Here is a 24,098-nt window from a genome sequence, read left to right as displayed (position 1 = left end):
GAATCAGAAAAGGGTCTGCAATTTAGCACCTGTGAGCAGGCAGGGAAGGCAGGTCAAATCTGTGGGGTATGACTGTGAGAGGACCCTACCGATGTCCAGAGCAAATGGTCTCCTCTCTTTGCTCCCACTGCCAGCTAACACAGGTGGCGACTGTGTCATCTAGATGGTCAGATGGGGGGGTAGTTGTACAAATAAGGGGAGGGGTCCCCATGGGCATCATCTTCCTCAGGGATTAACATTTCACGCAGGGGAGCAGCAGAAACAACCAAAAAGACATTTGGTACCTTCAAAAACAAACCTCTTTTGTGGACTCAAGCTCATTCCATCACATACATGAAACGAAATCTTAGGAAGTTGAATGGCAATTGGATACAACCATTACAGTAAGTGATCAATAAAGCTTAAATATGCATTAAATAGATGCACTTTTAAGATTCTGCAATAGCAGAATTGCTGAGGTGACTATTAAGAGCTGTGGTAGGGCAGCAAACCATTTTCAAGAAACTGCCATAGATAGCAGAGATATCCTAGCATAGATAAGGACAAGGGTGATAGTGCTAGCTGTATTCTTCTAGTGGCTACCATTGTGATTTCCCATGGTTCTCCAAAGCCCTGTAACATTACTCAAAAGTAATTAAGAAGGTCAGCTGCCCAGCACTTATTGGAGCAGAGCAAAAGTGGGCCCAGGCCAATCGGATCAGAGATGGGAGGCCACCAGTAATAGCTGGATGATTACTAGTATTCTCTGTCCCTTAGAATTTATTTTATTTTACTTTTATTAAATTTATATTCCCTCTTTTGGGGGGGGCAGTTTTGCAGGGCAACTTGCAGTAATATATATATATTAAATTTATATATTGGTTTATATATAAATTGGTTTATATAAAAACCAAATATACTAAACAAATATAAATTCAACAAATTGATGTCACTATAAACACATCATCGTAAAAACTAAAAGGAAACTATCACAACAAAATCAAACAGAGGCAGCCACAGGTAACATTAAAACAGTGGTCAGTGCTATAAAACCAGTGATAGCAAGATAAAACATAATGACAGCACAACTAAAATCTTTAAGATTTTGAAAAAGTGATAGTAAACAAATATGTTTTCAGTTCAATGATGGCGATGGTTGAATCCTAAATGTGGGCTCCAAAATGTGGGGGCCCCCATTGAAAAAGCCCTCTTCTAAATGTCCACCAGCCTGAACCAACATTGCACCATCTAAATGATAATGGAACACTATAGGTAATATATATCCAAGGGAAAATGAGCGCCAACAGTTAAGTTTTGAAATATAACTACACTAAAATTTAAGGCATCAACATTGTTCATATTTCAGCAACACTTCAAACAGGCAGAATTATTCATGACAATGTTACAAGCCAGAATATGCCGTCCCACTCTGAAGTCTAAGACTCTTAAGGCACATATGGATTTACTTCATTCAGAATTTCCTGAATGAATATAGTCGTTTCGAGCTTTTCCAAATACATCCTACGTAGCTCAATCACTGGCATGTGTAACAAAGCTAGACTTTAGGAAAGCCCCAGATGATAGAAATTAAACTACCTGTCCCAGAAGTGTGTGTGTGTGTGTGTGTGTGTGTGTGTGGAGTTATTCAAAAAGGCTGAATGGCTTAAATAAAAATTAATTTACATCTATCCCATGTGAAAGCTACCGGATTTTTACCTACAGCCTGCATAAGTGTGCCTCCCCCCACCTGCAATTTTTGCAGAAATAATAGGCCCATGTAATATGTTTTGAAAGGAAGATGAGTTATTCTCCTCTACACTCTCAGCAGCATTCTTGTGCTCTGGAAGTGTGGGATGAAAGCTAGTGTTTCACACACACACACACCCCCCAGTCTCCGAGTGGCAAGAGACTCCAGGGGTTCCAGTGCTTAGCCAGGGTTAGGTTTCCTTGGAATGAAGGTCATCGGAGACTATGGTGTCCCTGGGATACTGTGGTACCTCGGGTTAAGAACTTAATTTGTTCTGGAGGTCCGTTCTTAACCTGAAACTGTACTTAACCTGAGGTACCACTTTAGCTAATGGGGCCGCCGCACCATGGCTGTGCAATTTCTGTTCTTATCCTGAAGCAAAGTTCTTAACCCGAGGTACTATTTCTGGGTTAGTGGAGTCTGAAACCTGAAGCGTCTGTAACCTGAAGCATCTGTAACCCGAGGTACCACTGTATATGGTTTCATTTATACAATTGTATACATGTATACAAACTAAGCATAGGACAGATGGGCTTGCTTCCTCATTGGGTTTCCAGCTTTAGTCAAGAGCCACAGCTTTAGTCAAGAGCAAATATGAGCCTCTGTGTCTTCAACTTCCAGCATCAGCCAAACTCAGGCTCTTCCTCCTCCTCCTCCTCCTCCTCCTCCTCCTCCTCCTCTTCTTCTTCTTCTTCTTCTTCTTCTTCTTCTTCTTCTTCTTCTTCTTCCATACACAGTGATCTCATGTTCAACCAGGTGAGGGAGCTTACCCCATTTGCCTCACTGGTGACAGGGTGACTTCTTTTTTAAAGTACATGGAAGTACTTAACTAGTCAGCTGAGGTCAATGCCCTAACAAAGGAAATGGCTGGGCAGCTTTCCTCTTATAGATTCTGAACTCACAGATACAGGGTTGCAGGTTTGGGAAGGGATCTGCAGGTATCATCCACAGTGAGAATGAGAAGTCATTCTGGAAGCCACAGATTTACCATGTCATCTGGTGATTTATGCCTTCTTTACTGAATCCATGTGTCTCTGTAGGTACAAAAGCTTTTAGAGGCTCACACTTTGCCGTTTGCTTCCAGAGAAAATACGTTGCCTCCAATCACCCCTCCCGCCGCCTTTGCTCTTTAGTGGCAAGCAAGTAGAAACTAAATCCATTCCTTTCCCAAAGTGTTCCTGCCTTTAAGAACTCTGTGTGCCATTAAGATCCAAGTGTCATCAAAGAACCTGCCATTCCCAGGCCTTGTTGGCAGAAGTCCATGAGTCTAGATGAAATATACTCGGAGTCGAGTGTGAATTTCATGCTCTTTATTCAACTCATAGTAGCAATGAATGAAACTTTCCCCAAAAACGTCTAGCTATATATACATCATTTACACAATGGGCCCCCATGAATGGCTAATTCCTGGCTGCTCCTGTAGGCCAATCAGGTGGCGGATTCACTTCCTCCAGAAGCCTGATTGGCTGCTCCTGCAGGCCAATCAGGTCGTTGATTCACTTCCACCTGGAGCTGGATTGGGTGGCTCCTGCGGACCAATCAGACTGCTGCATTCTGGATCCTATTATTCTAGGATTCAGCTCAGTATATAACACTAGGAAAGGTGACGCAATCTAGCACGGAAGCCTGCTGTCATTTCAGTTGGGGACTCAGCTGCTGGGCAGTCAGGTGAGCACTGCTGTTGCTGTTGCTCCACTAATGTTGTCTGCTACTGAAATCCAGGACCCACCGCAAAAGAACCAGGGCACGGGTCCCCAGATGGCAGCACCTAACAATTTCTTACTGTGAAGACATTTGTCTGAAATGGTCTTTCCAAACCTCCTAATTCTGAAGCAAGTTGCGCTGATTTCATAGCACTTAGATCGACATAAATATGCCTAGGATCGCTAGGTAAATTTCACAGGAATGAAATTGCTGCACAATCGCATGCATCATTTTGTTATACAGCCAAAAGTTCAGCTTCTCCACTTTGTGTTTTGTTTCCACACGACCGAAGAGGCAAAGACGTATACGTCAGAACTTAGGTCACCCTTAGTGGATGGCTTGTCATATGTTCAGGGCCGGATTTAGGTCTGATGAGGCCCTAAGCAAATGAAGGTAATGGGGCCCTTTATATGTCCAGCTGTCCTTTGTCAACAACAAATTGTCACTGTTTTTTGTGTTGAATATAAGCTATATAGTAATTTATGGATCTAATAGGTATCTAAAGCCATTTGCACATAACAAAATATGTATTTTATCAAAGTATTTGTTGAACTGAAATACAATTAAGATGAAGTATATTAACAGTGAAGTAATTATTAAGCTCTAACTTAAAATGATTTTTTATTCATAACAAACTTAATAATGCAAACACATTGGCATTTGGCAATAACAAAAGTTCCTTTAGAAACACAGTTTACAAAGACTCATAATCTAGTCTCTAGAAACTTGATATAACATGAAATAATAATAGGTGTAAATATATGATGCAAACTACTAATAATTATAAATAGCAGAATGTAGACACCCTATATATAGAAATGAGCAAACCAGTGATATTTTAGGGAGCAGGCTAGCAGGCGGGGCCCATTGCTTAATTCAAGGGTGCCTACACAACACAAAAAACTGTTGCTATATGAAGGTTTTATTTTATTTGTTTTTATCTTATATTTTGGAAATGTATATCCAGTTTTTCCCCTTTCATTTTTTGGGGGGACCCTAAGAGAGTGGGACCCTAAGCCAAAGCCTGTTTAGCTTATACGTAAATCCAGCACTGCATATGTGGCTGTCAGCCTATGAAAGAGGTAAAAGAAATGTTACTTGTCATCGGCAGGACAGTCCCCACTACCCTGCCCAAACTTCAGACAGTAATATGTAAGATACTTTAGAAGGAAGATGCTGTAGCACTGGGTTCTTCTGGTATTGCATGTTTGCTATTATGAAACAGGATTACCAGATTGTGACTTGGGATGGAGCCCTGGTACTCAGACAACTGCAACTGAAGGAAAGTCTTCAGCTCCCATGTGCTCTCCACAAAGATGCAGTCCACCCATTTGATCCTTTACCTGTCCCCTGGGATGTGGACCTGAAATGGAAGACCTCATTCTGTATCCCTAAGTACGTGGGAACAGATAAGTAGGGCATGAACTTGTTTTATATATATATATATATATATATATATATATATATATATATATGAGACATCACCTTGCCAACAAAGGTCCATATAGTAAAAGCTACGGTTTTCCCAGTACTGATGTATGGAAGTGAAAGCTGGACCATAAAGAAGGCTGACCGCCGAAGAATTGATGCTTTTGAATTATGGTGCTGGAGGAGACTCTTTAGAGTCCCATGGACTGCAAGAATATCAAACCTATCCATCTTAAAGAAATCAGCCCTGAGTGCTCACTGGAAGGACAGATCCTGAAGCTGGGGCTCCAATACTTTGGCCACCTCATGAGAAGAGAAGGCTCCCTGGAAAAGACCCTGATGTTGGGAAAGATGGAGGGCACAAGGAGAAGGGGACGACAGAGGATGAGATGATTGGACAGTGTTCTCGAAGCTACCAGCATGAGTTTGACTAAACTGCGGGAGGCAGTGGAAGACAGAAGTGCCTGGCGTGCTCTGGTCCATGGGGTCACGAAGAGTCGAACACGACTAAACGACTAAACAACATATATATATATATTTGTCACTATCGCTCCTGAATGCTGATGATCAATGGAGAAGGGCAGTTGCTTCATCTCTGCATGAAAATCATAAAAGAATTACTCAAAACCAGGTGTACTGTGAACTTGTCCTAAATCAGGAGTGGTCAAGCTATGCCTCCGGAGCATTGTGCCATCACACACCCAAACACACTTTCACTTCCTATCCTATTTGCACTAAAACTTTCAGATTTATTTTTTTAAAAAAAAAGAAATGGGAAGTATTTCTGGCCATTTCATGAAATGCAAGAGGAAATCTTATGCCAAAACAAAACCATAAAGTAGTAGAAAAAGAAGGCACATAAAAAGCAAAACTTTTAACAGTATAATTCTCGGGATTCCAATGGTGGTTCCCCACCCCCACCCCCATTCTTACATAGCCAGTGCTTTATCAAACACTGAGGGTAAGAATAGCAGAAGAAAAAATATTCTTCTCCAAGGAGTTTTAAACATGTGCCCATTGATGTTGGCATCCACCATGTTCATGGAAATCATAAGCAGCTAATGTCAATTACATGCAACTAAACCACGCAAAAGAGCCACAACTTTCTGGCTCACAATATATCACCAGTGTATCCTTCTGCACAAAAGATGTTGCTTGGTCCTTTCCTAAAAATATTTTTTCCCTAAATCAGAAAGGTTGATGCACCTTCACTCCCCCCCCCCCCCCGAGAGGTACTTTTGTAGCACAAACATCAAATCATTCTGATCTGCTGAAAGGAGCTTGGCTGACTCCAAGGGATACAGCGTTTGGCACATTGAAGTCTGCAGCTAAGCCTAATTTAACACTTCTGCCCTGCGTGCCTGAATTCCTGCAAGGTGTTACATTGGCACTTCCTGAGATCATTCAGCTTGGAAGTCTGACACTGCACATTGACCTTTCCCTTTCGGCTTGCTCCTCCCGGCCTCCTCCTCCTTCCTTTATTTTTTAAGCATCGTTGGATTGGGCAGCTGCCTCGTTTTATAAGATAAATGTGGAATTCTCTTTTGTCTGCAGTACAATCCCTGGGGTACCAGGACTGAAACCCAAACTTTGCCCCGGCACAGCTTGAGAGCCCATTCTTCATCTAAACAAATGCCGTAAGACCTTTTATGCTTGCTTGCTTGCTTTTTTTTTTACAGCATGTCAAAAATCATATTGACTGCCAATAGTGATGTGATTGGTGTGGCCTCCTTGGAGTCATAAAAGAGGCAGTCTGTTATCAATTTCTCTGTGTGTATCCAGGGAATTTTGGGCAGGTTCACTTCCAAGTTATAAATGACAACAACTCAAATGCCACAGAAGTTTTGAAGCTGGAATCTGATTATGCTATCAGAGGCCCTGTTCTTCTTTCTTTCTTTATTTCCTATTAATAAATCATAGATAGATGGCAGATAGATCTATATCACTACACACAAATGTGTGCATAAACATAAATATATCATAAATATATCAATATATATTCATATAGATATATAAATTTGATTTAGCTTGTACTGATATTTGACCATTACTCCTGCTGTTGCGTTATTTATCATTTCCATAGCATCAACACACCATACCAAAGGTACAACAGCAATAAAAACACCTTAAAAAGCACAAAGCATTTTAAAAATCTATAAATACCAGGTGGTTAAAAGAAAGTCACATTTCAAAGGCCTGTCTAATTAACATCATTTTAAGACGTTATCTAAAAGAAGGCAGGGGTGAATCCTGTCAAACATCCACTGGCAGGGAGTTCCACAGGGCAGGACCACCTTATTTTAGATTGTAGGTTTCTGGAGGCAGAGAATTGTCCATTCTTGCCCATTAAGGTGTTTATATATCAATAATATATGTTTCATTGAGTTTTGCATACACTGAGTAATAAATTCCTTCTTACAATCCATCCATACAGCCACATATCAGTAGAGCAAGAGAATCTTAATCTTGGGCAGTGGATTCATGACCCATGTCGGGAAAAAGATTCCTGCATTGTAGAGGGCTGGACTAGATGACTCTCGTGGTCCCTTCCTACTTTGCAATTCTATGATTCTATGATTAAGGAATCCCAGTGATTGAACCTGGCACTAATGCAAAGGCGACATTGATCGTATCACATTTCCTCTGCCAAGGATATATTGTTTATTATTAATGTATCCCCGATGAAGTTTGTAATACCTTGAAGACAAATGTGTGCCTGTCGTATATTTGCATTTGCATTTGCACACCAGGGCATTGTATGGAGTGCTAGAACTGTGACAGTTGTAACTTGGTTAGAACCCACATATTGCGAAGCTTTGCATCATGATCCCGATCAATTTTGCATCTAGCTCCCAAAATGTGTAACCAGAGTATATATATACATCAATGAGTTACCCAGCAGAAAGCTGTTTATGCTACCTTACTACACCAAAGAGAAACCTACTTACCCCAAGGCCTCCGCAGGGCAACAACGAAAATAGTTTCTGAGGCACACTACCTATATAAAAAAAAGAGGGGGAAACAGTAAGCGTTAAGATAGAACTTCATGTTTTGGATGACAACTCCTATCAGCCCCCGTCAGCACATTTGTAACAGGATAAAATTTTGTGCAGTGCACAGATATACAGCGGCAGATTTACAAATACTCTTTGATAAGAGTCAAAAATATTGACATTTAGGAAACTTCCAAAGCAGTTAAAGCAGCAACTGGAACCCTGGTTTGTCTACCTTGGTTCCAGGAAAGCAGTATTGCGTAAAGTCTCATTATCGAATTATTTCTGTGGCTGAATTTGCAATCTTTGGAGGCTCACTTCTGTTGAAAGCTGATGGTTTGGTGGTCACGTGCCAGTGTTTGTGTATGGGAATATCTGCCATTGGTTGCAAGTTAATAGAAACCAGGAGAGGTCTGGAGGTCCTTAGTGGTTTTCATTATCATCACTTCAGGCCAGTGGTGACTCTGGTAAGAGCATGAAAAACTTGCTTCAAAGCTGTAATATATTCACACATACTGTCCAGATTCTTTAGAATGTCAGCTCTGCTTAAAATGAAGCATTAGCCATTGTGATGGCCTGACACATAATTTTGGCATTTATAAATTTGCCATAATTTGGAATAGTTGGTTTTTAGAAATGCTATGTTCGTCAGGGTGGCAGTGGGGGAGGAATGGAAACTGAAAATGGGCAATTGTTCTGAATTGTGCTTATTAAAGGAACATGGTATGGTGCCAATTTGAAAATCATGATAATTTACATCACATCAAGATGTAATGTTGTATGGCACATTGTAATGAACTATAAGTTGTCAAAGGCAGCATGTTAAAGGATTTTTTAAAGTTACATTTGGTTTGGGAAACCTCTTAAGTAGATGCTCAGTTAAATGACATCAGGATATGAACACATACTTAACCATCTTCTAATTTCTGCTGTAGTGTTTTTGAATTTACTTCTTAACGTAAAGTTCACGAAAAAGCATTTATTCACGTTGCTAAATCAGGCTCAAAATCTATTTTCTGTAAGTCTCTTTTTAACTCCTCTTTGAACCTTTCTTTACTGATGTGTTGTAAAACCTGGCTGTTTTGCTTTTATGGTAGTGACATTTTTTTAAACCACATAGTAGAGTCTTGTACAATATGAATGTTCTTTCACTATCTACTAGAGTTCAACTTTTTTTTGAAAAAAAAAAGATTTTGGGAAAAACTAAAAAAAGTTCAACAACTTTGGCCAAAAAAAAAAAAAAAAGCTCAAAAACTTTTGTGTCTGGATTTTCACTTTTTGAAGTATGGCATCCCTAATATCCTCCAACTTTTTCAAGCCCCAAACTGGGACATGCATCTTCTAGGACATGCTCCTGGGAAAATCATGTGACCTGCGCCTCACTCTCATCCCAAAAAAAAAAAATCCTCTAAGATTAGCTGTTGGGGAACATGAGTGGGAGACGACCATTATACTCACGTCCTGCCTGTGGGATTTCCATAAGGATCCAGTTGGCTACTATGAGCACACAAGTGCTGGGCTAGATGGACCTTGCTTAGTTTGTTCTTAGGTTCTTTGTGTCCAAATAGTCCAGCAATAGTCTTTTGAATGTTGATTCTAGCAAGGAAGTTGGACCATTTGGCCAACAAAATGTATTGGGCTGACAGCACTAAACATTACTGCGTGTTGTGTTATCAGGTGTATTCAGCATGCGCTAGTCAAAGATAGTTTTGTACGTGCAGCATGCTCCTTCTCCTGGGACTAACACTTTAAAATGTCTTGTTTCGGGCCTACAGAAGTCCTGCCTTCACTTATCCCTCCGCTCCCTTCCTGTTGCATGCACTGGCAGAGGAAGAGGAGTGTGGGGGGAGCACACCGCCCCCAGCAGCGCGATCCCGGTGGGCTGCCATAATTAGGAATATGGCACCTGCTCTCCGCCCTCCCCCCCCCCCCCCGGTGCTGGAGCATGAAGCTCCGCCACTGGCTGCATGGCAAGGAAGAGTCCTGTGAAATAAGTCAAACAGCCTTATGTTCAGGGTTCTATTTGCCCATGCAATTTAAATATCATTGCCACAAAAGGGTTAATGTCCAGAGGATAGGAAAGCAGAGACAGAGAGATAGAAAGAGAAAGATCTCTACTTTCCGGCAAGGACCTTTTCCTAATCTGTGTTGGCTGCTGCTGCAACATTCTCTTTCTACAATGCAATGCATTTGGAAAAAGTGATACTTTTTTTCTTTCTTTTTTGTTATACTGCTTGCCAAGTATTTTAAACTGACACCAGCTATGACTAATGACAGTGCTGGAATGTGCTGTTCTCAGTAGAATAGAGCCCTTTACAGACCTAGGATTTTCCTGGGGTCCAGCTTCTGTCTGTTCAGGGGGCTGGTGCCATACAGCAGTGAATGATGTTCAGAGTGAACCAGCTGTATTTCTTCCAGACTGGCTTTTCGACCTCGGATCCGCTGAAAGAAAGCAGCAGAGGTCTACAATATTCCACCAATAATATAAGGAAGACAGGGAGTGGGGGGGGGGAGCAAATCCAAAATAACATTAAATAGGATTAATCATGGGCAGCAATTGCATCATATGAGAATGTGAGACTGGTTTTGTTTAATATTCTTCAAGAAAGGAAAAGCAAGGATTGTTTTAACAAATGCATTGGTCCGTGGTAAATTAAACATGTTAGAATAACACAGTACTTTGCATGCAAAAATTAAATGCCCCGCCCCCAGACAGGTTTCCCCTCCCCTTACATGCAAAACCACAGGGACACCAGTCACATGATTACCAATGGCTTCAGGTTACAAGGAATGAGATTCTGACTAAACATCAGGAAAAGCTTTCTGACAATAGGAGCTGTTCAACAATGGGATGGTCTCCCCTGAGATGTTGTGGACTCTCCTTCATTGGAGGTTTTGAAGCACAAGTTGGATGGTCATCTGTCATGGATGCTTTAGCTGAGATTCCCGCATTGCAGGGATTTTGGACTAGATGATGCTTGTGGGGACCGTACAACTCTATGATTAGCTAGCACCAAAGGCCCTGATCCAGAGTGGGATTGCAGCAAGGACCAAAGGTTTAAAGCCTTCTCCTTCCCCCACCAGGGTCTTGGTCAGAACCTCCATGTCTGCTGTTTACACTTTAGAAGCCCATCCAAACAATTGTTCATAGTGTGAATGAGGTTACATTTAGTTTTGTCCTAAGGCAGGGGTAGTCAGTATGGTGCCTTCCGGATGTTGTTGGACTACAACTCCCATTATCCCTGATCCCCGACAACAAAGATGGGAATTGTAGTCCAATGACATGTGGAGAGCATTAGGTGGACTACACCTGCCCTAAGTTAATCCAAAAACAACAACATGTTTCCTAATTAACTTGTCTTCAGGATATTTGCATTGGAGGGTCATTTATTCACAATATCTGATGCACAGAGTTTGTCTGCAAAGAGGCAATGGAAATTTGATGGAAGCTGAAATGGTTTATCATTCTTGTAGAATGGTCGATGGTCAGTCTTGTTTATCTAGAACAGGAGTGGGCAACAATTTTCAGCTTGAGAGCCACATTCTCTCATGGCTGTCCTTCACATATTTGTTTAATCAGTGTAGATGTGGACAGTCAAGGGGGCACAGTAGGGGAGAAGGGGATCTGATTGTGAGCGCAGTCATTCATGAAACCACATTTATGGTCAGTAGGGTTGAATTAATCTATCAATTCTGGTTTCTTTGCTTCTCATTTTTACAGTCTTCAATTTAGTGATTTTTATTAACTTTGTGATTATTATTATTTAAAGCCCTCATGAAAATTCACCACCATTGTAGTGCAAACTTCTCTTTTCTCTTTGATATAATAAGAATGTAAGAGTGTCGTCATGCAGCAGTTGTCCATGTGGCTGCCAACAGATGGCGCTGCAAACTACAGAAGGATGACAGAATTCTGAGAGTGGCTCACCTTTGGGTGGTCCATCACAGCTGCACTGGAGGAGAAAATGGAGGCAGTGGCGGAGCTTCTGGGGGGGGCGGAGAGCAGGCGGGGGGGCACGTGTCCTGGGGGTGGGGCGCACCACATGTGGAGGCGGGGCACCCAGCACGGGTGGGGAGACAGCTGCAATGGCACCCTACCAAGATTGCGCTGCCAGGGGCGGTGCGCTCCCCCTGCACTCCTCTTCCTCCACCAGTGGATGGAGGCAGGCAGGCAGACAGGAGGGAGAATGGACAAGCAGCCCAGAGAAGGGAGGCAAGCAAGGAGCCAAGAAGCCCAGATTTACCTTTAAATGTGACCTGAACTGAATTTCTCCTCCATCCCTAACATTGGCCAGTAGTGTCAGCCACATGGGAAGTTAAAGTAACTGCTTCTGGCCCCTTGCAGGTCTTTGCTAAGATGAAATAAAGCAAGTCAACGCAACTTGCAGTCAGAACTGATAAATTTATCAGGAAAAATGCTATTCCCAATGTGTTTAAATCAGACTTCTTTAGACGCAAAATGATTTTATACTGATAAACATTTGGCGTAGGTAACATAGGAAGCTGCCTTTCTGGAATCTAGCACTGTTAAAATTCAGGGATCTAGTTTTCTTTATACTGATAAAATACAGCCAATATTTTCACATGCCTTTGATCGCATTGCATTAATCTGCTGTTCCTCGCTCTCTATCTTGCTTCAGTTACAAAGTTGCCTCCTCTGGAGATATCATTGTCTTGCCCTGCTAATGGCATGTTTGGATTTTCTTCACAATTGCTTACTGGAGACGTAACAGGGCTTTGCCTAGTAAGAAATCAAGAGCATTTGAAAGAAATTTCTGGTAACCAAACTTTGAATGTTGTTTCTGCAGCAGGAGCCAGAAAGAAACTGCACAAAAGATTTATACTCCTTACTAGTATTCCAATGCAAACACTGCTTGTTTTCAAAGGCCAATAAACATTTAAGGGAAGAGGGTATTTTCTGCGACTGTCAACAGGACTTGATATAATAGACTGAATCTAGGATTTAGCCTTGCCTTTGCCTAAAAAAATGGACTATGTTCCCTAAAACTTGGAGTTAAGTCACAAAACAGTCTCCAAATGAAGTAGTGGAAGCCTCTATTTTATTTCTACAATTTGAAATTGAAACGTACCCAATAATTCAGGGGGATTTTGCTATCCAAAGACGTCTCTGAAACATCTTTATTTAGAAGTAACTTATTTCAGTTAGGGAAGGGATAATATTTTCTCCCTTTATGTTGCTAATCTTCTTCAAACCATTTCAGCTTCCATCAAATTTCCATGGACAAACTAGTTTGCAGCACCATGACTGAAGAGTTTTTCTCTTCCCACTCCGGCCCCCCTCAGTTTACTTCAAAATATGCTTTGGTTGAAATGTTAGCATAGACTCTCATTTCGGTGAAATTTCTTTCCAACTTAATACGGTACTTTAGCTTCACAGTCTAAAGAACTTCACAATGGGGTTTTAAATAACTGATTTCTCCACCTCTCCCAGAACTCACAGCTGAGGAAAGATGTCTGAGGCACAGTTGCCTAAAGTCGAGAACACAATGTTACTTTGTGAAGACAATAAATGGTTCTTCTGGGGCTGCTTAAATAACAAACAAAGCTACAGTGTTCTTCATACGTCAGGTGATTGATAACGTTCTCTTGCTCTCCTAAAAGTTGTATGTATGTATTTTCTTGAAGGAAGGCAAAGGGGATGTGGTATAATATAAATGTTTTTCCTGGAATGGGCTTCAGATGACTGCATAGCAAATCAATGAAGAAACCCCAGGTGGCCAGTACTGTGGAAGACCCCTTCCATTTCCACTGAGGGTTGTGTATTCTATAAGAAAGCTAATTAAAATATTTAAGAGGCTGGGGTAATTATTAGTCATTGTAGCACTTTTGTCTATTAGTCCAGACACACTGAAGTACCATAAACCTCATTGTACTTAAGGAGATAAGAACAACAGCTAGACTGTTGTTTTAAATTTTAAAAGACCTTTTGAATGATTTGCAGTCCAATCCTCAACATGTTTACCCAGACCAAAGTCCCACTGAGTTCAGGGGGATTTGCTTCCTGCTAAATATGCTTAGGGACTGCAACTCTCATCTAATTCTTTTTTAATGCTCACAAGAGCATCATGGTTTTCACATTGTATATTTTAAGGATGGCTCACTGCAGCGCCTATCCCATTGGAAGTCCAGGCTAACCAAAAATATATCTCGTCACATCCTAATACGTAGGGATATGTGACAAGGCACAGGCAGCAAGTTGTGTGTTTGCTGCATGTGTGCTTGTGCTTTCTAGTGCATTTTGCTAAGTATAATTATTTGACACTGAAATGGTGAATGGCTATGTGCATTAATGAAGGCTTTAACATGGGGATTTTCCATGGGGCTATATTCAGGCCAAGGATGGGCTCTCTGAGCTTTAACTAAGTGGATAATTAACTGTTGTCATTCTCTAGTAGCTAACACTTGAATGTTAAACTTTAGATCACATGGAAGGCTATTGAATTCAAAGTCACCATCTTGGAAGGGTGTCTTTGTTCCTAGACTTTGTGGAAGAAGGATGTAAGTGAATCTCTACGGGTAAGCAGCCTGATGCAGGCTGGAATGCAAACCTGTGCTTCTAGGAACTGTTTGGATTATTTCATATTTTGTAAGATGCTGAGCCTGTGCATTTTACTGGCGTATGTCTTATGGAACTATTTGGATGTATCATTTGATGTTTTAATTCTGTTATGAAGAAAGTTCTGCAAGTAAAGTTTTGAATAATATCTAATTGGTCTGGGCAATGCTTCATTTCCAGAAGGAATCAGATTTTATGCATCCAGACACTTCAAACTGTGCAATATTAATATCTGCAATACATATACTGTCTGCACATATATGAACAGCTGGTCTTACGGTAAGTGATACAGCAGAGAAACACCTCTAGATGATCACAGAGCAACTCTGTGTAGGGGCTACCCTTTAGCTGCACAGAACAGAAAATGGGCCCTTTCTTTCCCAGTGCATGTTCTTGTAGGCCACAGAAGTAGCAGGGAATAGTGAAACAATAAAAGTTTCATAAAGAAACAAAGGAAAGTGAGAGGCCAGGACATGAAGATGAGCATGAGCAGGGAAGAAGCAGTAGCCCATTGGTCCCAGGCTCCTGTGCTGATCTAAACATCATGGCCCCTATGTAGAGTGTCAAAAACTATCTCCATGTGGTGGATTCTCCAGAAGACGTCATTTAACCACATTCCACCTTGACATTGTGTTGGGCATTTTCCACACCTTTATCACACATCCATAGGACTGGCATGGTGATTTTAAACCACAGATCTTCAGCAAGTAGAGGTATACACCACAGCCCACAATATCAAATGGAAGCATTTGGAACAGCTTCCATGTAGAGGCCACAAGACGAAGATTGGTGTAGCTGGTGGGACCAGGTTGCTGAGGGAATTGGGGTCGTGGAGGTGGTGGATGGAACAGTCAAAAAAGCTGAGAGGATACACATAGGTAGCTATCTGTGAATGGGTTCAAGCTTCACTGGGGAGCAGAAGGCAGATGATTACTACTTGCACTGCTAAACACAGGAGCCACCAAGATCAAATGTGTGTGTGTGATTGCGCCAATCTCCTATTTTCACGAGGTTGCTCAAATCCTAGGCTCCTGCCTTGTGTTTCACAATGTCGGAAAGCCAAGCCCAGCACTCATTGTTTATGAACCCATAAATAAAAGCGTAGTGAACCCATAGATCTAGCACCTGGAAAAACCAGCTCCAAGGCTTCGAAAAATTGGATGGAAAGTTCTACCAGCTCAATCAGATGCAAATGTATGATCAAGCTTTGATCAGCACAGACGTCAAAATAATGCTCAGAATAAATGTAACTTGGATTGCATGTAAAGAATGTGGCATCATAAAGCTTGGCTTGCTTCACCCAATATCCATCATATCATTATTTTACTGCCAATACATTTCTTATGGGAACTGAGTATGACCTTTATGACAGCCTGATGATTGACTTAAGAGAGAATTAGAATATTTTCAGTTCACAGCGTTTATCCGGTGATGAGAACAACGCTCCTAGATTGTTTCAGGTTGTTCAATTGTTCGGTGGATTCTAAGTGGAAACACAATCCTTCTTTTTTTTATCTCTGTCTGAATAATCACAGTCCTCTCTTTAGCTTCTGTCAAATCTAACCTAGTCTGGTTGAATTTAGGCAGCAGCACCACGAACTGCAGCAACAGTTTACTTATAGTTATTTATCCCAAACGATAAAATGAATGACTTGTACAAAATGTAACACTCCTGGAGGAAAAACATTATACAAAGGAGTTGCATTCATAGAAGCCAATACACCAAACTTTTAGATGCAATCAGACCTGTGCCAGCAGTTGGTACTTCCTGGAAGCTGGGAAAGAGACTGGTCACCACTGACCTCCTCAACATTTGCCTTTTGTTGCTGCCAACCTTCTCTGGAGTCAGGATATGGGAGTCAGCTGTATGTCTTCTAGTCAGGTGAGAGGACCTCTCCCCTCTGAACTATATTTAAGCCAGACTCATTAGAGGGCAGAAAAACCAATACCAGACACTTGATTGTCACACCTTCCATTTGCTTTGTATATATGCACTTAAATACTTTGTACTTATGTACTTAAATATTTATGTACTTCTTTAAATATATATGTATATTTATATGATGTATAACTGAATTTATTCTGTGTTTGTTAAATTGTTGGTTTTTGTCATTTTTGAATTTAACGGCATGCTCTGCGTTTTCATATATTTGTATTTTGATGTTTTGAATGTTTGCGGCAAGTTGCTTTGGGCACAGCTCATTGTGGAAAAAAGGCACATAAACCTAATCAATCAATCAATCAATCAATCAATCAATCAATCAATTTGTTATCTGCTGTGGTCTAAACCACAGAGCCTAGGGCTTGCTGATCAGAAGGTTGGAGCTCCGGTTGCTCGGTCCCTGCTCCTGCCAACCTAGCAGTTCGAAAGCACATTAAAGTGCAAGTAGATAAATAGGTACCACTCAGGCAGGAAGGTAAACGGTGTTTCCGTGTGCTGTTCTGGTTCGCCAGAAGCGGCTTAGTCATGCTGGCCACATGACCCGGAAGCTGTACGCCGGCTCCCATGGCCAATAAAGTGAGATGAGCGCCGCAACCCCAGAGTCGGTCATAACTGGACCTAATGGTCAGGGGTCGCTTTACCTAAAGATTATTTCCTTCCTATAGTCATCCACTATAGACATTTTGCTAATCTAACTGTCTCACAGCTATTGGGTTAAGTGTTTGGGGGTTCTATAGAATGAGACCCCAATCCAGCAGCACCACAATCTAGCAACACGTTAGAGGCCTGCTGGTTCCTCATTCTTACATCAGGAAAGGATCAGCTCCATCGATTCACAATGGCAGCATTTAGATGATACATCCTGGCCAAGTTATGAATGAGCCTCATACACCCCACATGCAGCTGCTTTGCTCTTCCCTTCATGTGAACTGGGAGTACAACTGAAGTACAACTTCCCATTGTGATTAAACTGGTGTGGGACTATGGTTAATGGCTCCAAACAAGCCAAGGGTAGCCAACTTTAAACCACATCTTGTTTGGAAACAATTCACCATAATTTCCCATTTTTGACATAACAAAAAGCTACAGTTACGCAATACATGTAAAGCATGTTACTTTCCCCCAAATAATCATAGGAACTGTAGTTTGTTAAAGGGTGCTGGGAATTATATCTTTGAGGAAGATTTGCTTTTTAAATCTGTGGTGTGTATGCACTTGTTCACTCACTTGTACAAAGGAAAGAGGGAAGTTGCTTATTATTGTTATTGTAATTGTAATTGTAATTGTTATTATTAAAACCTATGTCCCCCCCAAATAATTTTATGCTGAAATATGATTGTTCAAACACTTCTAGTGGTGCTCGCACAAGTAAGATATGTATGCCTCAGAGTTCAAATGGAAGCTGTACATCATGGATGGAGTCACAAAAGGGGAAAAATAACTTAATCTGTCATTTTTTGTATGTGGATATTATGATCCACACATGAATCCACTATGAGTCCATAGTTTATTTATTTTATATCATGAAGCACAAGGGATATTTACAGGGCTAGCTGCCTGGTGCTTACAGAAGGAATAGAAACACATGCTAATAATATTGCGTCTCTTAACATCAAACCTATCTGTGTGGCCATGTTTTTGATTACCTCACACTTGTTTAGCAAGCCACTTTCTTGCAGCCTCGACCAGATGCTTTGTATTCTTCCAGCGTGCTCAGGGTGGTTGCTGTAATTTCCACACATGCACTGGTGCTTCAACATTAGCGTGTCGTACGCAACACCTTCAGCATAAAGACAAGATAACAAGAAATGATAAGTACATTCTCAAGTACCACCTCTCCCTATATAAACCTACCCAGACTCTGTGTTCCTCTTCTGAAGCCCTTCTTCATGTGCCACCTCCATGAGAGGTTCAGAGGCTGGCAACACAAGAGCAGGCCTTTTCTGCAGTGGCTCCCCATTTGTGGAATGCTCTCCCCAGGGAGGTTTTTCTGGCGCCTTCATGATATATCTTTAGGTGCCAGGCAAAAACATTTCTCTTCAACCAGGCCTTAGACTGATTAACGTTCTACAGCCTTTGAAATTTATTTGTGGGAAGAGGGTGTTATCATTTTGGTTTTAACTATTTATTTGTGCATTTACCTTGCATTTTTATCTTGTGAACTTCCCTGAGATTTTATGATGAAGAGAAGTATATAAAAACACAAAACAATCACACAAACAAACAAATGCCTAACCATTTGCCTTTTCAGTAAGCAACAGAGGGCCAACTACATGTGGCAACAAAGTTTCACAAACCCTTCCCAGTCTCTTAGGGTGCAATTCAATCTTATGCCGTTCTGAGGACTCTCCCGACTTAACTCTGGTTTCTCTTCAGATCGCATAAATCTTTTGCCTCAAAGGATCGTTAATTCTGTTTGAATCCAGTAAAAATAAAATAAAAAATGCTGCATTTTTTGGCCTTTGTCAGAAACGTTCAGTTCAGACTGTTTGACAGTAATATATTTGCCCTTCTAACTGCATCGTGTCTGATGAAGAGTTTCTTGGTTTCAAAAAATGAAATCTGAATGGGTCCCCCCCCCCCTTTCCTTCTTCATTCACTTCAAACATCTAAATTGATTTAGGATGTGCAAATAATTCACTTCTGCAGCTGCGGGTCACGCAGCACGTGTGCTACAGTACCACAACACAGCAACAGAGTTGCCTTCTAAAAATAGACAGTAGGATTCCCTAACACAATCCAGCCAAGGCTACAGCTCCCACCCCCAAAGTAAAGAGAGAAGAGACAAATGTTTTCAATTGCTAGCTGCTGTGGAATGTTAGTGGGAGATAATTATTCGGCCTGGAATGTTGTCTTCATTGAAGCCAGTGGCAAAATTCCCCACTGAAATCAGAAGATCCAATATTTTCACTTGCTCTTTTCCTCTTTCTGCAAAACCCTGCTCCTGCTTTGAGTCAGATGCTCATCTAATTGCAGTCCTGTAAATCGCGAACTTGCCTCCGCAGATGTCAGGGTGGAAATTGACCTCCAGAGAGAAATATACATGTATTTCAAATGCATCACTTTTTATTATCCTTAAGGCTCGCAGTGGGTGACAACCTTTATGAACGTTCACTGAATGGTGCGATGAAATATAGAGCAGGGAAGGATCCCAAACTTCTCCCTTGCCTGCCCGAGTGAAAAGCTGGGCATCAGTCTCAGAAAGTGGTCAGCCTATCTGCTGTGAAATGGGTGCCATGAAAAGGCAGCAGAGGGGCTGTAGCTCATGTGGAACGTCCTGGGTTCAGTCCCCAGCATCTCAAGGTAGGGCTGGGAGAGACTTGTGGGAATGTTCAGGGAGGCAGGAGAGGATATCTTGTTTATTAATATCCTTCCTAACTTGCACTAGCAAGTTCTACACCTTAGCAGAGTTTTAACATTCCCCTTTAAACGCACAGTGGGTAGCTGGTTGCAAGCTTATTTAAGCTTCTCAATATAGATTCCTAGTAAGATCCCTTAGTTCCCTCTTAAAAGAATAAACACGCCACAATCTTATTTAAGATATATAGAAGTAGTTTACTCACATCATCAGTTCACAGTTGGATCCCTGAAGGCAGACTTAGTTACAGATATATATATATATATATATATATATATATATATATGTATGTATATACACACACACACACACATACATGTGGATCTACCCCATATGGGGGGTTAATCCCAGTGACTGCAGACTGGCAGTCACTGCAGCTCACACGACGAAAGGAAGATGGAGAAGAAGGGAGGAGGGCTGTGGGCCTTGTGCTTTTGTTACCTGAACAGGTAAGGCCACGCTCACCTCTAATCACATGCAAGAGGAAGTATGTCCCAGCCCAGGAGGAAACAGGAAGTTTTCGACTGGCTGGTCCAAACATCCCCTTGCATGTCCACTCTAGGAAAACAAGGAATGTTGTACTTGACTGCTACTTATGTATCACATCCCACAAGACTCCAGTCTGAAACCCTGGAGATCCACAGCCAATCAGTGTAGACAATACTGAGCTAGATGGCCAATGGGTCTGACTCAGTATAAGGCTGAGTTTCCTCTGCTCCTAGCTACTCAATGTATTACTGTTGCATTTTTACTGCCGATGTGAGGGAGAGGTGCTTGCAGAATTTTCTTTCTCGGTTACCAAAATAATTTGACTTGCCTTGGGTACTGCTCACCTTGACTTGTGGCATTGTGGCGACCCAGAAGCGGCCAGAACAGGGGGTGGAATGGGCTTATGTGTGCTCCATCATTCACATGTGATGACCCGGAATGCAAATTGAGGGTTGTCTGTATATAAAGCCCTTAACAGCTTGCGACCGGTTCACATAAGGCCTTGGCCCCATTCCTGCCAATTCAATCACTTCTATCTGCGAAACCTGCACGTCTACTACTGTCGCACAAAGTTCTTTAGCGTGGCAGCATTTGTGCTTCAGAACTCCCTGCGACCTCACTTAACTCTTTCAGATGCCCACCAAATCCCCTCTGCTTCAGCAGCCCTGTCTAGAGCACACCTATCTGTTTTTAATGCGTTGTTTTTAGGTGCTTCTAACAATTTCTAAATGCTCACTATATGCTTTTGCCTCATTTTTAATTGTATTTTTTAAACAACAGACGTGTTTGCCACCCTGCCCAAAGGAACACACACAGCAGAGAGTTAACTTATCAAAGATAACACTTACACTCGTTTCTACAGCTCTGGAGACCTGCACACACCAATCTGGCATCTAGACAGCTATTCCCAGATTTGTGCTCTGTGAAGCAATTGTAGCATCAGGGGACCATTCATCCATTTATGCACCTTCCCCTGACGGGTTGTGCACATGTAGCCTGAGACTGCACCTGAGTGGAAGTTGCCTCTGTGCTTTCTGCTTCAATTCTTTCCTGTTTCAGGGAGACAGTGGGGCAGGGGAGGTAGGGCAGCACCCGGCCATTCACTGGCCTGGCCTGCATCTTCTTCCTTCTCTTCATGCAGCTCTGAAGCTTCCCCTGCCTCTATTCTTTCCACCTGGTGGGTACAGGTCAGACTCCAGTCCCTGGTACACACTCATCATTGTCCTGTTAGTCCCTGCATAAACCCGGGCTCCACTGGGAGGAAGGGTGGGATATATATTTAATAAATAAATAAGAAAACAAACAATCACCCCTTGGATTTGCATGAGACTCTGTGAAAGGAAAGTCCCACAAGCCAGGCACAAGCAACACAGATTCCTCTGCCTTTGCTGTCAGTGACTCAGTGTTGACATTTGGAGCATGGAGAGCGTGCCTGTATGGCCTTAGTTGAAAGCCTTAATGGGAGGATTAAGAGATTTCAAAAAGCTCAATATCAGGTCCATTAAAGTGAACCCACAGTGGGATGTGAAGAAAGCCAAGAAAAGAATCAGACAGACTTTAAAATGAGATCAAACCCAGTAAACGTTGCTATTTTGTAATTATAATTATTATTCGTTAAATTTATATGGCGTCCTTCATCTGAAGATCTCAGGACAGTTCACAAGATAAAAATAAAGGATAAAAGCACAAAATGAATAGCTAAAACCAAAACAAACCCATAACAATAATTATAGCCCACTGCAACCCAAATACGTTTCACATATCATTCCTCATTATGGAAATTGTACTTTTTTGTTTGCAAAAGTATCAACTTTCTATTATGGCTGAAATTTAGTGGACTTTAATTTCTGATACATTTGGATAAAATGGAGAGTGTGGGATGTCATGGGGGAGGTGAAACCCACCCGCAACCCTGAAGCCCCCTTCTTATCTCTCTGTAATTCAAAGAGCACATGCGCCAGCAAGCACCTACAAATACCACAAGCACATGCCAATCAGCCTTTGCCGAAAGCAGGTATCCCTTCCCCGTAACTGATCAGGTCATTTGTGTCTCGATTGTGACTTTGCTTGTCACAGTGAAGAACAACACCTTCTGCATCAGCGAGTGGCATTCCTGCTGGAGGCGAACGACGAGCCTCAGCGTTATATATACCCCAGTCATGCAATTTCATAAGGGTCTTGTTTCAACTTGGTGGTGGTCTCAACAGAGGCAAAAAAGAAGCAACATGGAGGGAGGGAGAAAGAAATGAAAGGGGGGAGAATGACATGAGTTGGAGGGGGAAGGGAACCCAAATGCACCTGTTGCTCAAGTTATGGAGCCAAGTCAACGGTATTAATTTATGAGTGTGTGAATATTATCTCTTATCAGCTGCACTCGTTGACTGGCAGCCAATAAAGCATCATAAAGTCCAGTAGGATTGAGGTTAGAAATGAGTGCATTGCTACGGCTACAAGAGGCATTTGTGGCATTTAAATCGATTGATCCTACATGAAGCGTGCATTTACTCCGCCTGTTAAGCAAAGCCTTCAGGGAGTCCTACCAGTCATGAAGCTATGAGCTACGGGCTGATCCACCGCTGGGTGAGGTAATGCAGGAGTCGCTGGGGAAGACTGTGTCCTGGCAATGGGCTGGCGTCTGTCCAATTGCGCCATGCCAACTGCAGCCATCTGAGCCCGGTACATTTGCAACTGCTGGATTCGCCGGTGCTCCAGGATCTGCTGTTGTCAGGAAAGAAGCACAGTGGAAAGAAATGTGAGAAGGGATCAAGCGGAAGACTGGAGGGAAATGTGTGCTAAGTAAACAAGGGTGAGCAAAGGCCCACCTGAGAGCTACTCAATAAATCTGCCCAATAGATGTGTTCACACTGAACCTCTCCAAGTGCCCCTATTTTCCAGAGACAGCCCTGGAGTTACAGAAGCCGCCCCAGTTTCTGATTTGATGCCAGAATGTCCTGCTTTTCCTTAGGATGTCTCTATTGTCATCGGAGAATAAGTAACTATAGAGCCTTTAGGAGACTTCTGAAGGTAACCCTATACAGTGGTACCTCAGGTTAAGTATTTAATTCGTTCCGGAGGTCCGTTCTTAACCTGAAACTGTTCTTAACCTGAAGCACCACTTTAGCTAATGGGGCCTCCTGCTGCCGCTGCACCACCGGAGCACAATTTCTGTTCTTATCCTGAAGCAAAGTTCTTAACCTGAAGCACTATTTCTGGGTTAGCAGAGTCTGTAACCTGAAGTGTATGTAACCTGAAGCGTATGTAACCCAAGGTACCACTGTATAGGGAAGTTTTTTTTAATGTTTTTTTTTTATGTTTTTATATAGGTTGGAATAGGAGGTTCCCTATTTTCATTGGAGAAATGCTGAAGGGTATGTCAGAGGCTGCATCTCTTGCCAGGCCCAGAATAAGTTCTGCATCCTCCACCAGGTAGCTGCAGAAGAAAACTCCCATCAGGGGAATACAGAGACTGGAAAGAAAGGGATTCAGTAACAAGATCTCAAACGAAGCCACATGATCTAAACAGAAGAGATCACCCAATACAGCTCCAGAGAGATGATCAGATAAGGTAGACGATTCAGTAATGCTTATTGATTCAAGCAACAAATAATAAAATTATTTTCACAGTGACTCAGCCCTTAGGTATGACTCATATCAGTTTTCCTAATGCTCCAGTACAATTCTGGTGCTCCATTCCAGAGCTCCGCATGGGCTTTGACACACATGCGTAGCTCTTGTGCATGCAGGGTGTCATATACCGGTATATTTCAACGAAGGGAGCAGGTAAGAGAAAGGTTCATTGAGATCTATGTTTCCCATTGAAGTGAATGGAGTATTATTTCCACATCAGCAATGACCCTTTGGCTCCGTTCCCAGTTATTTAA

General features: G+C 41.9%; 1 protein-coding gene across 4 annotated transcripts in view; it reads right to left on the bottom strand.

Annotated features, from left to right (window-relative positions):
• The window catches only part of HDAC9 (histone deacetylase 9), a 497,559-nt gene that overhangs the window by 123,093 nt on the left and 350,368 nt on the right, over positions 1–24,098 (bottom strand). For all 4 annotated transcript variants that reach the window (XM_080974605.1, XM_080974606.1, XM_080974608.1 and 1 more), the window contains 4 exons: positions 22,758–22,935; positions 18,017–18,150; positions 10,173–10,293; positions 7,807–7,856 (listed from right to left, as the gene is read on the bottom strand). In XM_080974605.1, the coding sequence (XP_080830731.1) occupies positions 7,807–7,856; positions 10,173–10,293; positions 18,017–18,150; positions 22,758–22,935 (483 nt within the window). The remainder of the gene's footprint in view (positions 1–7,806; positions 7,857–10,172; positions 10,294–18,016; positions 18,151–22,757; positions 22,936–24,098) is intronic.

Source organism: Podarcis pityusensis (assembly GCF_964106645.2).
Source record: "Podarcis pityusensis genome assembly, chromosome: 12".
NCBI classification, from domain to species: domain Eukaryota; kingdom Metazoa; phylum Chordata; class Lepidosauria; order Squamata; family Lacertidae; genus Podarcis; species Podarcis pityusensis.
The sequence above is the reverse complement of the archived record's forward strand: the minus strand, read 5'-3'. Positions and strand labels throughout refer to the sequence as shown.